Source organism: Dermacentor andersoni, chromosome 7, assembly GCF_023375885.2.
Source record: "Dermacentor andersoni chromosome 7, qqDerAnde1_hic_scaffold, whole genome shotgun sequence".
NCBI classification, from domain to species: domain Eukaryota; kingdom Metazoa; phylum Arthropoda; class Arachnida; order Ixodida; family Ixodidae; genus Dermacentor; species Dermacentor andersoni.
In genome coordinates, this window is record NC_092820.1 from 72936092 (window position 1) to 72952264 (window position 16173).

General features: G+C 47.3%; 1 protein-coding gene across 1 annotated transcript; it reads left to right on the plus strand.

The window, feature by feature from the left end:
- The first annotated feature begins 1530 nt into the window (after nt 1–1530).
- Nucleotides 1531–15875, plus strand: LOC129385851 (putative phospholipase B-like 2). Its single transcript, XM_055073010.1, has 3 exons — nt 1531–1706; nt 5321–5480; nt 15243–15875. The coding sequence occupies exons 1-3, from the start codon at nt 1531–1533 to the stop codon at nt 15444–15446; spliced, it is 540 nt and encodes a 179-aa protein (XP_054928985.1). The 3' UTR covers nt 15447–15875.
- Nucleotides 15876–16173: the final 298 nt, after the last annotated feature.

Sequence of the window (16173 nt, forward strand, 5' to 3'; positions counted from 1 at the left end):
GGGAGCCATAGAAATGTTGACCAATAACACAGGGCTAATGGCGAAAAGGCGCCGAATGAGAAATTACTTTTTGATTTCGTCACGTCGCGTGACAGGCTGGCAAAGGGGTGGTAGCCTACAAAGTTTTTTTTAATAATCCTGGGGAGGTTCTTTCAGAACGTGAATAGAAAAATTTGGAATAGTTTTACGTTATACAGCCCCAGATGTCTCGATGAAATTTTACCACCTTTGACTTTCTTCTATTCGCTGCGGTGGCTTGGCGGCTATGGTGCAGCGCTGCTAAGCACGAGGTCGTGGGATGAAATCCCGGCCGTGGCAGATATCATTTGGACGGGGCTAAATGTAAAAACGCCCGTGTCCCGCGCATTGCGGCACGTCAAAGATCCCCTGGTGGTCAAAATTAATGCGGAGTTTCCCGCTACAGCGTGTCTCATAATCAAATAGTGGTTTTTACCCGTAAAACCCGTGAATTCATTTCAGTTCGACCATCCATTGCGCACGTTTGTAAAACATAAATGAGTTCCTCAACTGGGCTAATTGATGTCAATGGTTCTCAATGGCTCTTCCGGCGAATGCCGCTCGGCAACATTTGTTGAGCTTTAAGTTTGCAAGTTACATTTGCCTGAATGTTTCAGAATGAATTCGAGAGCCGTGGATATAACCGACGGTCTAAGGGAGTCCAAGTACTGGGCCAGTTACAATGTGGCGTAAGTATAAGCTTCTCGTTATTTTCGCATATGCTCGTTGTGTCAAAGGATACGTGTAGAGTACAAAAATGTTAGTAAAAGATGGCCCTAGGTTGTCTAGGTATGTGAGAACGTTCTTCCGAAGGTTAAGGAATAGCGCTAGCAAGACCTCTGAGCGAGTGCAATTGCCTAGTCACCAACACCTATGTATGTACATCCGTGGGCAAAAGTATGCGGACCACGGATTGCGCAATAAAGCGGATTTTTTCCCCTGTCTGTGAATACAACTTCGAATTGAGGACTTCAGTCAAAACTTGGCATTGTGTATTTCCCGGGGTTTCAGTTTATGCGTGGCCATTACAAAGAAACTTAGTTTGTTCGGCGATCCTGTGGTCAATATAGTTTTGCTCACAGGTGTGCATGCGTAGCATTTTCTTCCTGACCGACAACCTTACGTCGGATAAAATGCACAGACTCCTAGATAAAAGCCTCTCTAGTAATTCCCAATGACCTTAATTGGGACAGCAGTGCCTCTCAAACATGGACAAATGTACTGCTACATTGCTTAATATCGCATAACGTATGCAGGTTTGCTATTGTCACCATTTTTAAATTTCTTTCAACCGTCTTTCTCTTGATAAACCGTGAGAAAGGCGGACAGCTAAATAGTGTATAAGCAAGCGGTATTTAGATTAATTAAGCAAAAAACATTTGTGTTATCGATGCGCTTTTCAAGAATATCAAATAAAGGGAGGATGTTGCTAGCGTTCTCTGGTTGTTTACAGTCATGGAATCCGAAGCTTCCCCGGTATTGTATACAATCGGACTGCCGTAACCAACACTCATGTTGTCGTTCGCGTCCATCAGGTATTTCGACGAAATCTTCAGCATCAGTGGACAACCAGCCAAAGTTGCAAAATACGGGGACTACTACAGCTATGAGCACTGCCCTCGTGCCAAGATGCTTAAACGAGACCACGAAAAACTTACGGACATGGATTCCATTATGACCTACATGTGGTACGTACGGAACAGTTTGTGATAACTGCCGAGCTGAATACGGGATGTTATTAGCATTATTCTTCGTCTTACATTTCACCGTAATGCAGCACATTATGGGCAGTCGATTGCCGTTTGCCTTGAAATAAGCCAGGCACATCCCAACGCTTAATAAAATTCTAAAGATGACACAGGATAACCTGCAGCCGGAACCAAGTTTTGAAGATGGGATGTTTGTTTCCTACATAGGCAATTCATTGGACTTTCTTTGTCGTCCTCCCATATCTGGAACGCTCTCAACAACAAACTATCACGTCTATCTTAACGGGGTCCAGAACCTCACCTCGAACTGTGTGAAAAAGCACATTTCGTGGATAGCATGCACCACTGTGAACATCAAAGCCAAATCTAGCACTCGTGCGTATCGCGTGGCGCTCAGAAGCGGAGTGCGAAGTCACCTTTTTCTCAAACCGTCTCATTTCAGTAGAAGCCTTCTTGTAATCCTTGACCCTCCACAGTGGCTCGGCGGCTATGGTATTGCGCGGCGAAGCACGAAGCCGCGGGTTTAAATTACGGCCGGCGGCCGCAATTTCTATGGCGGCGAAATGCAGTAACAGCCGTGGTCCAGAGCATTTGGGGCAGTTTAAAAAAACCTTGTTGGTCAAATTTAATCCGGAGTCCACCACTTCGGCATCCCTCGTAATCAAATCATTCTTTTGGCATGTGAAACCCCAGAATTCAATTCTTGTAATCATTTTCGAGGTAGCCAATCATACAGGTCAACGTAAAGCTCAGCAGACCGCTCTGCAGAGAAGCAGTACAAGCCGCAGCTCACCATCGCCGGCGGACGGACAGTTCAGTTAGTTCTCATGAAAACGATGGTAACAGACTTCGCCGCGAAGACCTTCCAGTACGTGCTGCCGGTAATGGAGCTCCGGTGGAGCTGCTCCTCCAGCTTACGCTGTGACTGTGCCGTATGTGTCGTGCAGGCCTGTGCCTGTTTTTGCTGCCGGTCGCAGAAGGCACTCCCTGTAGGGCCTATACAAAGCTGAAAAAAAGTGCCTATTGGGGATTGCCCAGGATCCATGTCCGAAATGGGCATAGCCCTAGCAGCACGTGTTAAAATCGGCGGCCAACGTCTTATGGATAGTTAAGACGAAGGAACACATAGTGAGCGCCCGGGCTTGCCGGTCTGACTGTAGGTGTATGCGAGGCTGCTGCATGGCACTACCGCGGGCCTTCTATGTTAGTTCCCGCGAGATTCCATTTCTGCCAGTTGCGTCGCTTTCTACAGCTCGCCTCGTCATTGAAGCAAGTGGTTACATGCAATCAGTTGCTAGAAAACATGTCGCAATTCCGCCCGGGAGGCGAAGTATCGATTGCGAAAGGAAATTAGTGGACAGCTCTAATAAGTAAGGATAATAGTTCCATCGGCCGTATAAACTTGTAAATACTCGCTTAATAACTAAATTAACAGGCATGGTGTCAGCGCGCACATGCAAACATGCACACATCGTTCTCGACGGCCGCGGACACTCGCGTCAAAACGCTGGCGCCAGGAAGCGTGGCAGCAGCAGCGAGCGAAGTGGCCTTCGAGATGTCTGTCGCGTCAACGCGAACTCAGCGGCGGGAACACACATCACTCAAAGCAACGTGCCGTCGGCCCACCAGGACTCCTGGCCCCAAGGCATATCGCTTTCAACATAACGCCCGTGTGACCGCGCGTGGCCTCGCCATACGCAGTTGCTGCCGAAGTACAACGACGCCCCTACCTCCTCTCCACCCGTATGCTTTGGCGCAACAGAAGGCGGCGCGCTTCCTCCTCTCCATCCCTGGCACACGCGAGATAGAGCTGCGACTGTCGGCTCACCATCGCTCGCGTTCACTCGGAAATACAGCAAACGGGGTGCGGCTATGGTGCTGTCGCCCTCAGACTTTGTATAGGGAGCATAATGTCGATGGCAAAACTGCGCCTGGAGTGTGCACATAATGGCTATAGCAACAGTACGTAAATGATTACAAATAGGTAAATACGCGGAATTCGTTGTGTACAAGTGGGGTTACGAATGAAAATCTTTATTTCTCCTTCAACGTACAAGGAATGTAATGCTTCAAAAATTAGGTCTTCACATCCGGAAGCGCAGATGCAAATATTGAGAAAAATGGAAACAAAAGCTTAGAAGACGAACGCACCAAGTACCCCGGCTATGAAGGATATATTTAAATGCATCAGCTAATTCCACCGGAAGAAGGAGTGCGGCAAAAGACCACACCTACGCTGACACGGATGAGAAACATTGAGAAAGACCCTAGAAAGCTAGGTCCAGATGCTGCACCACCACCACTGTGGTGCGATAAAATTTTCAAGGGCGACCCACCCACGACTATAATTGCACTGATTTCAGAAGGAACAGCGTTACAAAACCGCAGTACAGCCATTGCGACGACGCACATTGTGTACTGGTGCCAAGCTCAGCGCCTCGCGTGCTGCTTTAGATTAGAGAAAAGACAAGTTGTGGGTAAAACATGTTTTGCAGGACATCCTCTAAGCCGCTGTTTTTGATCAGCAATTGTGGCCTGTACCTGCGTAAGTTTGGCAGATGGCGTGGTATGTATGTACGATGCAACAGGTAAAGTCGGTGCGCGGCTACCTGGTTTGTCAAATAGGCTAGCACTAGAAAAAATTATGGCATTTAAGTGCCAAAACTACTTTGTGATTATGAGGCACGCCGTAATGGGGGACTCCGGAAATTGGGACCACCTCGGTTTTTTTAACGTGCACCTAAATATAAGTGCACAAGTGTTTCCGTATTTCGCCCTCACCGAAATGCGACTGCCGTGGCCAGGTTCGCACAGCAGTAAGAACGCCTGGACAGCTTTGTTTGGCGAGAGTCATCGTTCATAGGCTGAGTGATCTGGAAACGGGGTATATCACCAACACGTTTCGCTAAAGCAGCAAGAAGAGTTGAAATTCTCACACGTTCGTTGATGTCAATGCTCGCGAATAATCTCTTGTTAAACGAAAACATTCAGTCGTGGCGTCAGCGACCTTGCTACTTCGCTTAGTCGTTTCGTTTGCTTTGCCACATTTACTAATATGCGTGGTTCACTGGCACGCATACGCCCTGATTAAAAATAGGATTTTGTGCAATGGCTTTTCTTTTTGTCGCTGTTAGTTTTGTTTAAAGTCGCCAAGTTTAACTTCATGTGGCAACCCACAGTAGCTTTCAGAGCTAGGTCTGGCATTGTACATCATTTCTATCAACAACACGCTACCTCTGAACGGTTATCAGGCATATAATTGTTGCCCTCTTAATACAGCGATGCTCACCACAAGAACCGAAAAGTTACTCGAATGAACATAATCAAGCTTTGTGAATTCCTTCCCTTAAACGCATAGACATGAGTTCTGTGTTTTGTTATACCCTGGCGCTGACCTAAGCCATCCCCTCTCCGTGATTTGAATCATTCAGCTCATATTCCATCGTAGCATACAATGGTGGCACACATCCGCTTTCTTGTTTCACTGATGCCATGGAAGAGTTTTAAACATGCAGCCTACTGAACAACAGAAACTTACAGGCATCTGTCGCTTACACAGTCTCTTCTGAGATAGGATCACGGCTTTGTTGCAGGTACAACGACTACAAGAACGACCCTCTCTCCCGCTGCAACTGCACCCCGCCGCAAAATCCGGCTTACGCGATCGCCGCCCGCTACGACCTGCTCTGCCCAGATGGAAAATACGAAGTCCCAGGAATGTACCGTCATGGCATGGGCGGCATTGATGTCAAGGTATCTCGTAATGCATTCCGTATGGGTAATGAGACTGCACACGCGTCAGTGTCCTAAGCGATGCTAGGTAAAAATAATGATAATAAAAACACTGATGTTTTTATGGATTGTATTGTAAAGAGAAATACCTTCACAATTTATTTTCTCGTTCTGGTGCTGGTGTTCTCTGCACTGGTATCTTGGAGCCGTAATTTGTAGTGACCCATTTCAGTTCAGAGCATCGCACGCGTAATGCGAAGGCGTGGTTTCGTGTCACCCTGTAGTCAGTAGTTTTTTTTTTTCATCCAAATTCATTTCCATTATTTATCGTTTCTTTAGGTCAGTTAGCAAGTAAAAGTAATTTTCACCCATGTTGTTCTTGGTGTCTTTGTTGGCTTCTTGTGATTTCATTTTCATGTTATTTTCCAACGATTTTACTACAAAAATGCCGCCCCGTCACCGTTCTCAACAAGATCAGATCACCGAGCGGCGGACAATGAAAAAAAAGGAGGTTGCTAAAAACAACATAACTTCGCTTGCAGGGCACGTCGCACCAGTCAATGAAATGCATTTTTCGTGAAAATGGTGAGCACTTGTGCTTGCCATTGTGCTTGCCATTGCGCTTGCCATTGTACTATAGGCTATAAAATACACAGGCTATACACTGCGGCGCTTTCCCTCATTGTCTGGTAGAAGTCGTTGAAGTCTATCTGAATCAGTTTTAAGAAAATGTGGTGAACTGCCAGCTGGATCGCGAAACAAGAGAGCTCATAATTGTACGTTGGGAGGTCGGTTTAGTGGAGGCAAGTAGTACGCGTTTTGAGACGTTGAGAACGGGGAGCTTCTGTGGATTTGAAAAGCTTTGAGAAGCCCAGCGGCCTCCAGTCTGTGCCATCGTGCTGCTGCACTAATGCACCCATTGCCGTGGTCGCAGCGTTTACTTATTGCTTCGTTGATCTAGCTCTTCTACCTGGTCACCAGTTGTGGCGTTGGGTTTGCAACATTGCGTCATCACCTCACTTTGCCGCCCGTGCTGTGACATGCCTACGTTACGGCTGTCACGAAACTCCACACGGACCGCAGCGGCGCATTACTTCAGGATGTGCGCAGTCCACACAAATCTGGATATGATAAATACGCAGTCACCCACACGAGCCCGACACTAAACGAGGAAGAATAGAATTACTCAGACACAGAGGAGTGCTTGGCTATAATTTGGGCCCTTCGAAATATTACCGTACTTTTACTGTCATTGCTTCGACATCTTTTCCAAACACGAGGCCCTACTTTTCTATCAATTTTGAAGGATACACCTGTGCGCCTTACCTACTGGTCTTTCTGGTTAGAGGACTTCGACATGCTCGTTGCCTGACGGTTTGGCGGTAAACACATCGACACGGATGCTTTCTTTCGTTCCTTCACATAAACTGACACATTCAAGCCTTTAATCTTCTCATCTTGAGCTGCGAGATACATTGCTCTATCATCGGAACTACTTTTCCGATGGCCGTAAACGTTTGTTCGTGGTCTCTCGCCGCATTGATGAGACAATAGGATCATCTTTCCATTCGCACCCGAAATGCGCCCACGCTTGCGCCTTCAAAACTTACGCGAGACTCTACATTAGCTTTTATTGGGGTCAAATGTACAATTTTATGCGGAAGTACAATCACTCGTTCCGCACGCCAGCGCCGCAGGTCCCTTTTATCGTGATTGTACAGCGCGAATGCTATATGAGGACGTAGACAGGACAAGCATGCCTAAAGGGGCCGTGCACCACCTTTTATCGAAATCGATAATGAATTTTAAGTTAAAATATACTATTTCACGAGTACTTTGATGCAAAAAGTACTTCAATGCGACCAGCAGAAACGGTGCTATTGAGAAAAAAAGCATCTCCGTCGCTGTGCTTGCGCTCCTTCTGCAATGCCTTGCACTGCGGAGGCTGCGGTGGAGCGGGGCGTGTCTACAACGCTCCACCTCCTGCATGTCGACGTGGCGCGCAGTTCAACTTTGATACTTCACGGAGGGACCACAATTTTGCGATTTTAGAACCTACGACGCGCCAAACGCGGTTGTTCTCATCGAGCGACAATGTGCTCAGCCAGCGGACTCGTCATGGCATCCCACGGCAGCCGCGGTATCTGCGTTACGTAGCACTCCGCAGCTACATGCAACTGTAGTGCGTATGCGCAGTGTTTGCTTTGCGCACGAAATTATTTGAGTGAGCAGTCGCGTTCATATGCCCCAGTCTGGCCGTGCTACATAGCGTAGGCCAGCTTTGTCCTGTACCGCCTTGACTGACGGATAGTAGCTACATCCTTGCGCATCTTGAAGCGCTATGGAAAGCTCACTACGAAGCGAAATCCGTCAAGGCATCTAACCAGGAACGGCCAGGAGTCGGTGCGGTATGACCTTATGTATCGCGTGTTTGGAGGCTAGTCCAGTGTTCAAAACTAATTTAAATCAGCAAGACGCGACGGAAACGACGACGATAAGCAAGGCGGGCAAAGTTTAATTCCTACTCGGGCAGGCGCGGCTGAGCCTCAGCAGATGATACTTGGCTTCTTACAGAATTACGTAATTATTATGGCAATTTGAAACCACATTAAGCCTGCTTATTAAACTTATCAATAAATATACATAGTAACAGCAAAAAGAAGCGGAATGATCCAAACACCATTCCTGATTGATGTCAGCCATTTACCAATAGCAGCCGCGTATGAGAATCTGGTATGTTACGAAATGAAGCAGCTCAAAAAGAGTAAGGAATAGGCTGCTGTTGAAAAGAGAGCGCTTGAGGAAAAGGTGAGTTAGCGCTCTGTTTGCGAGCTCCCTGCGCCGCGCACGACTGCAAAATCTGGCTCAGACGTTCACAGCAGCGTATCTCCTATCCACGGACTATGTTTTTTTCACGAAACCCGAGGTTTGGATCAAGAACTTTTCAACCATCGTCGTCTACACTCCCCATAATGGATCACCAACTAGCCCAATCAGCCACCCTGCAAGTCTTCTGCCATCCGTCCGTGTGGCCCTTTGTCGCCAATTGCATATACTTCTCGACCATTCGACGACGTCGGTATAGATTTTGCTGCCCTCTTTCATGCCCACCTGCAGGAAATCGCTGACTTGTTGTAGCCATCGATCACTTGATGTGATCACTTGATGTGATGAAGAAACAGCTGCCCTCCCAACCACCACAGCCCGCGACGTTGCGTCATTTCTCTTGCAACACTCCATACTTCGCCGTGGTGCGGCATGAGAGCCTATGAATGTCACACGACGCGTCTTTCAGTTCCAAGTAGTTGAAGCGCTCTTGACTACATGTCATATTGCTCATCGCACAACTACTGTCTATCACGAAGCAGGCGCGATGCCTACCCACTGACCTGCGCATATGGTTCACCCTCTTCATTCTCGCTTTGGATACCATCAGCCACTCCCCGCATGTCCTCTAAATTCCTCACAAGAACAACTATCCTACCATGTCGTACAACAGAAGTTCCCTATCAATGACCTCGTCGAACCGCTCACGTATCCGCTGACTTAGGCTCCGTTGAGGCGAGACCGTGCATGCGCAGTGACTCAAACACTACTGCGACACGCTTGTCCCCTTCTTCCTTCAAGTCGTCAGGATGGCTCCCTCTTCTGCATAGGATACTTCTACCGAAGAAAGGTGTATGCTATGGGAGCACTATAAACGCCTCATAAGAGGATAGAGCACGCGCTTTTTCTTCCCGACCCTCGATTAACCGAGGTGTATTCGTAACGCTTTTTTGTGACAAATAACTCGGCTTGCACTTATGTATTATGTCGTAACAGGAGCATTGTGATTAAAAGCGTTTAAGCATAGTCACCGTGCTGGCTTTGCAGTTTCTATCATCATCGAAACAATCATTGAGCGGCAGGGGTAGACCTTTGCGCAGTGAACATTATTAGTCCGGAGAAGATTGAGTGGCACTTACATGCGTGTTGCGTTACTTCGATGACACTTTTGCCACATCGCCTGAACTATGAATCACCTTGACGGGACCGGTCTACCTGCCCTACTCGAGCTTTTGAAATGTCGAAAGTCTGCAGGTATGTAGTAGGCTATCTACAAAACATTGCATAACATTGTTCCCTTAGAAATCGAATGAAGTCGCCCTCGGTGCTACGCTGTGTTTTCATCGCTCCCGTCGTCATTTGCGTACAATCCGTGTGTACACGCACGTGTACGAGGCGAGTGTCCTTTCAATGCCGTTCCGCGGTTATGGAACGCTCTTAATCACTGGCCGTCTGTTTTTCCGGCTCTAGGATTTGACAGACGGCCGTTGCTGTTTCTGCTCTGTAAAAACACAGATGTTTCGTACCATTCTCAAGGAACTAAGTGGTGGCCTAGCCCATGCAGTGCTTTGCGACATTGCAGCAAAACACGGTAATTTGCTACAATGTGGCATTTGCGCAAAACGTGCGCGATAAGTTACAGATCAGCAGCCTTTATGATGCAGTACAATTCTCCGTCCCGATGCATGCCGTACGTGCTGCGAAAGCGCAAAAGAAAAGTGAAACATTTTGCGTCACTCAGTGTTAGTTTCCAGGTTGACCTGACATTTAGTTTGCATTTATGTCTCTTCGGACTTCGCGTACGTTCCGCATGCCGTGCAGCCGAATGGTAGCAACCAACGCCTCAAACTCAGAAAGTGACCTCTGCCGACCTCATTGACAAACTATTGTGTCGACGTGGGCCTCAGGATGAAGCAGGCCCCTCAGTGTTTTCCGTCCTGATTTTACTATTTTTATTCGTTAACATATTTTCCGTTGTCTAGAGTCTAGACAAGTTAGCGAGACACCCGTCTAGGTAACATTTCTGACTGTCTCTTGTCTCTCCCTTTCTCTATCTCGTGCTTATTTCATTTAAAATAGGAAACTTCCCCACTGTTTGTCCACAATGAACTTGCAGGGTTCGTTGCAATAACAGAAGATCGACCAAATTTGCCCGTCGAAATGCTCTTGTCGTCATTACAGTGCCTACGGCCAACCGTCAATCCACAGGTTTACCTAAAATCAAACAAGTTTCTGGTCATTATCCAAGTTAACCGTTAACTGACGTCTTAGAACACACAGGCGTTCTGTGTTTACGGTTTACGACAGTTATGGAATGTCTTGTGCGGCTCGAATAAGGGCGGACAAAATTAGTGCGCAAGCAGACGAAGTTCTATCAGAGCAAACGAGCAGAAGAGCAGACGAAGTTACACTCTTGTACAGCATTGCTCACCTGGGGCGCTATAACGCAGAGCTATTCCAAACTTTTGTATTCCAATTCTGGAATCATCCCTCCGCCATTGGTCAACTTTCTTGAACCACTCCCCCTGTCACGCCGCGTCACGAAAGCCGCGGTAGCTCCCCATCTGATATGACACGAACACACTGATTATGCATGAATGCAAATAACAAAAGAAGGGTAGTCATTTCTGATTCGACGCCTTTGCGCCATTAGACCTCGGCTATTGGTCTAAAGTTTTCGGGCTGCACCTATTTCACCTGCCTGTCACGGGACGTCACAAAACCGCTTAAACTCACCGCGTCAAAGTGACGTGTATGCGTTAAAGATCCATTAATCTGCGGAAAAAAACTGAATTTTCTTCTGAATACCCGCAAGCTCCCCGTTCCCAAAGGAATACAAGATGGCTGCCGCCAATCGCTCAGGCACTGGCTACAAGCACCTGCCGGAGAGCACGGGTTTATTTGCGCGTAATAAAGGTTTTTGCGTCTCCGTGTAACGTTTTCGAGCACTTTCGGCGCGTTTACGACCTTGTTCTGTCAACTATTCTTTGCTGAGGATCCGTTTTTGCGTCATTCTTAAGCTTCCGTTGCATGCTGGCGCTATTGTCGACGAGCCACAGCAAGCTATGTAACGGAGAGCGGACCAATCGCAGATGCCGCACCACCCTCTTCATCCAGTTAACGATAGGGCTCGGCCCTATCTAATCCGTCTTAACGTGAGCAATACTCCTCGCCTCTTATCAGCCAATTAGATAAGACAAGCCGCTCAGTGTAGGCAATGTTATTCGTTTTTAGAGCAAACGAAAATGACCTCCTATAAACGAGGAAAGCATTTGATTCGTCTGTTCAGACAACCCTGCGAGTCACCACGCGATGCTTGCGTCAGCGGTTACGCAAACTTGAAGTCATGAGATTTGAATAAAAACATATTGAAATATTTTTACGTTATAGGGCCCCTGCGCAACTTGATTATACACACTTACTTATTCGAGGACTCAGCTAGACATTCGTCCATCATATGAATTAGCGTTATCGCGTAATACAAGGTGCGGGCAACTTTTTCCAAATATACCTATATCATCGTTTTCAATATAATTTGTTCTGAAAACGCTTTCTGAAAAAAAATCACCTACGATTACGATACTCCATAATCCGAAATGTGAGTGCAGCTCCATGTGTGTTTTATTTCACGTGCCAATATTTTGTAATATGATTTATAGGTCCGCGGTTTATACTAGGAAGAGAACGCTGTGAGTAGCGGAGCTGGCGCGTACAATCTGTCTCGTACGGCACAGTGCAAGCGGAACGAAAAGTGACGCGACCTCCTCGCTAATCGGGAGGTCGCTGCCTGGGCGCGATTCACAGCAGCCGCCGCAGACAGACCTCCGCTCATGTAGCGCTTTGTTTCCATACAGACGACGCGCGCTGGTCTGGCGCCATATCGTAGCCATCATCGCCAAACAACCCGTCCTGCACGGTAGTACGCTTTTCTTCTCACCCTTTCATTCAAACAACGACGACAGCGGCCTTTCGTCGCAGGGAAATCGTGCCGCCTGTGCTAGCGAAGACAACACCCAAGGGAGCGTCACATCGAGTCTTACTCGTAGCCGCTTGTAATCACCGCTTGCAGGAGCAGCGATCCGCGTCAGTCACGCTGGTACCCCACATTGACCTCAGTAGCTGACGCCGTGAACGAGCATAGCCCACCGCACCTCGCGCTACCGTGTCCGCCCCCCCTCGGGAAGCGCAGATGGGAAAGCCCACGCGGCTGCGGATTCCTTGGCCGCCGGCAACTTAGCGGCATGCGCAGGTCTTCTAGCCTCCACTCCTCTTCCGCACTGCGCATCATGCTTTCATTGTTAAAGCCCCTTAAACTTCGTAAAGTAGCGACACTCTCCTCCTTCGCCTACACTTCTCATTTCTCCTCTCTTTCACGATCCCTCCTCGACCGTGGCGCCGACTACACTGCTCGAGCGTAGCAACGGCGCCAACATGGGCTCTTCGCCACTCCGTGGACCCTTCTCGAGCAAGAATGGCGCTGATGCACAGTGCGAGGGCCCACGTGATGCTATTAGGCCAATAGCAACGCGGCGTTGGCCTCGGCCAGAGCGCGCGAGGAGGACGCAGCATTCTTTAAAGCTTGGCACTGCTTTACAAAGTTTAAGGGGTTTTATTTCATTGTGGCTTCCTCCTCCACTTTCCTCCTGGCGCTCTCTGTAGTCGTCTCCCGCTGCGATCCGCGTTCGCTTTCATCTTTCGCTGCAGGGGAATCGACATTTGGGCTAGGTGATAGTGGTTGAGGATCTTGAAGGGGCAGCGCAAAACTACAAATAAAGGCAGGAAACACACAGGACAGCGCTGTCCTGTGTGTTTCCTGCCTTTTGTCTTTGTTGTCTTGCGCTACCCCTTCAAGATCTTTCGCTGTGCTCGTTCGATCGGCTACGAGGTACGACGCCGAGGCACGCCGACGCTCAATGCAGGAACGGGCGCCCGAGAGCAGCGCTCTAAAAATTTAGCAGTTTGCGTTTGCATCTGAACTTGATGGCTAATAAGTAATTGCAGCCAGGAAAGACAGACCAATGTTTTACGCACCACGACTGCCTCTGACAAAAAATGTACCGTGTTGTTTTTTGTTTGTTTCATTGCAGAATATTTGTATTCTTACTCTTATAAAGTCATGTTTCCCTAATGGTTCCGCTCGCCTCAAAGTGCGCTCAAGTAACGGTAATGAAACTAAACATAACGTGTCCGCACTGTAAACTATACAATGAAGTTTATGTACATCAAAATAGTCTAAAGGAAGCTTGAACATTGAAAGTATGATAGACTGCGGCGCATGCAACTAATAGTCGAGTAAGCCGCTTCTCAGTGAGGTTATGACATTTTTCTGAGCAATACATTTACATATGCAGATCCAATGATCAAAACTATGAATGAAATGTAAAGTTCACTTTTTATTACACGGCAGCTTAGTTAGTGCAATGTTTTGTGAATGAACTCCGAGATTGTGCTTCATTTTGAAAGCTGTGTAAGGTCTTGTTTATATTGTTGTCATGCGGCAACACTAATGGCGTGTGTAATGAATTAAATTTTTTTCAGCCTACTAGTTCAGCATAAGCTAACGACATTTGAAAATGATGACAATGATGACACTCAGAAAACAAGAGACAAAATAAGCATTAAACAGGATTTTTTCTCATTATTGTTATTGTTATTTGCAATATTCCTAACTTAGCTTTAATATAGCTGATACGCCGTTCTCGGTGACCAATTTCCGTAAACTGCCGGAAGTAATGAAGACAAGCGGATGATCCGGAAGGCCACATGGCATTGCGTGCAGCTGTGGCATACGGAAGCGTATTTAGACACAGGCGCGAGCTTGTGCTGACAAGGAACGCGCGGATAACACCGGCTTCGGAGAGAGAGAGTGACGTGACGTCGCGGCAATGCCCTCTCCTCTCATGCAACACGTGGTGCACAAGCGCAGCAGGATGTATTCAGTCTCGCCCACTCTGCTCTGTCGATGCACGCGCGCCACTTGGCGCAGCAACCAATCAGAATTTAGGCACCGTTTCGCTGCTACCGATGCGGTTTTTTTACTCAATTAGCAATTTGATGATTTCATATAAACCACAGGTGGTCAAAATTAATCGCAGTGCAGATCGATGCGGTTTTTTTTCTCTCCGTTAGCAATTTGATACTTTCACATAAAACGCAGGTGGTCAAAATTAATACGAAGTCCGCTTTACAGCATGCCTTCTAATCATATTGTGTTTTTGCACGTATTGACCCAGAATACGCTCATGAGTCGGCGGAAGCTGAATTTTTATTCTGAAAGGCAGTTCGCGTTTCCTCCAAACAAAGATAAGCCCCGTTCATAACTACGTAGAGAAATTGCGTAAGCTTTTTGGACAAACTGTGCAAATTTCATGGTTCTTCCAACTTCAAATCATGTTGGCAAGGTTATTCAACCAATGAACACCACTATGTTCTCCTCCGATTCATTCCTGGCTGCTACGTATCCATAATTTGCACGGAGACGTGTTTCGTCGTTAGCTTCGCTTCAGTTTGACACACCCGTGTATTTCGCGTCCGCGTATAGCTAAAACAGCGTCCGACAAATTCACGCGCAACAGTATACCTTGCTGTCGCAGTCAGTGCTTCGCCCTTCAGTCGAAAATGGCAATTAATATTCGAACTGTAACCCTAGCTTCGGAAGGTCGGTTTTGTGCGTTATAGAGCGCTCCCACAAGGCCCACCTTCCTCGAATGGTTGAATATAAGTGCTCCTGTGACATTCGGATATCTTTTTTTTTCAATTCTTCATTGCGCTTACAATATTCTTAACGCCGCTGGCTGCATGGTTCTGAGTTACATGACCGCCCCCCTTCCCCCATTGTACTCTCGATGTTTGTCTGCGCGCATTTTATTTTCCACGTGTGCTTTCCACGATGTCCCCCTGCAGTATAACAAGTCCTTAAACGGCTTTGGTTGCAAGTTTGTGCTTTTGTTCACGCAGGTTACAAACCAAGAGCTGATGGCGTCATTAGAGTACGTCGCCGTAAGTGGACCTACGTGGATTAACGTACCGGCGTTCCAGTGGAGCACGAGCGGACTGCCGGATAGCCACGTGGGCCATCCCGATAGGTGGCAGTTCAAACCGGTTCAGCACAAGTGGACACCTGCGAGAGGCACTCCGAGTGAAACACCTTCAATAAACTGAGCCCGAAAGGAGGCTTGCTCGACTAGTCTGGTCCTGCCACGACGTGTAAACTAGAGCGCTTAAAATCAATTTTCATTCTAAACGCTCTAAGGTTGAAAATTGCACGTGTTGGAACAGCATCGCGTTGCTATAGCATTACCGAAGCCGCCGAAATTGTGCGCATGGGAAGTATGTGCGTCAGCATGCCGTGTATTTCCCTTAGTGCCAAAGAAAATGATTTGCACACGCTCTAATACGGCATGTCGTACCCCCGTTTTTCCTTTTTGTTGTGTTTCCGAACGCAGCCAAACGATCATGTGACAAAGCCGGCTTGGTATTGGGGGATAGTCCTTACTGCAAAAATTTTTTGGCTGTGTTCTCGTTTTTCCCCTTTGAATACGTTCACGTATATATTCCTCTGATCACGGAATAAATCGACAGTTGCATGTACCGCTCAGTTGTGTTTGTTTCCCTTCTGTGTGTTACGTGAAGATGTTTCGCAGTCCAACATCTATTTCATTGTAAAACTGTTGGACGAGAACCAAGAAGCACACCCGGCACAGAATTGCTCCCTGAACACATAATCACTTCTCTGTCATCTAAAATATGTATTGACAACTTGTGCAACACACCTTGGACATTACCCCATAACGTATACAAGACGCCTTGTAGTCGTATGTACAACATTTATAAAAGATATTGTACCCATCCTGTGACATTTGTGCAGGATGAGCTAAGAAGTCTTCCA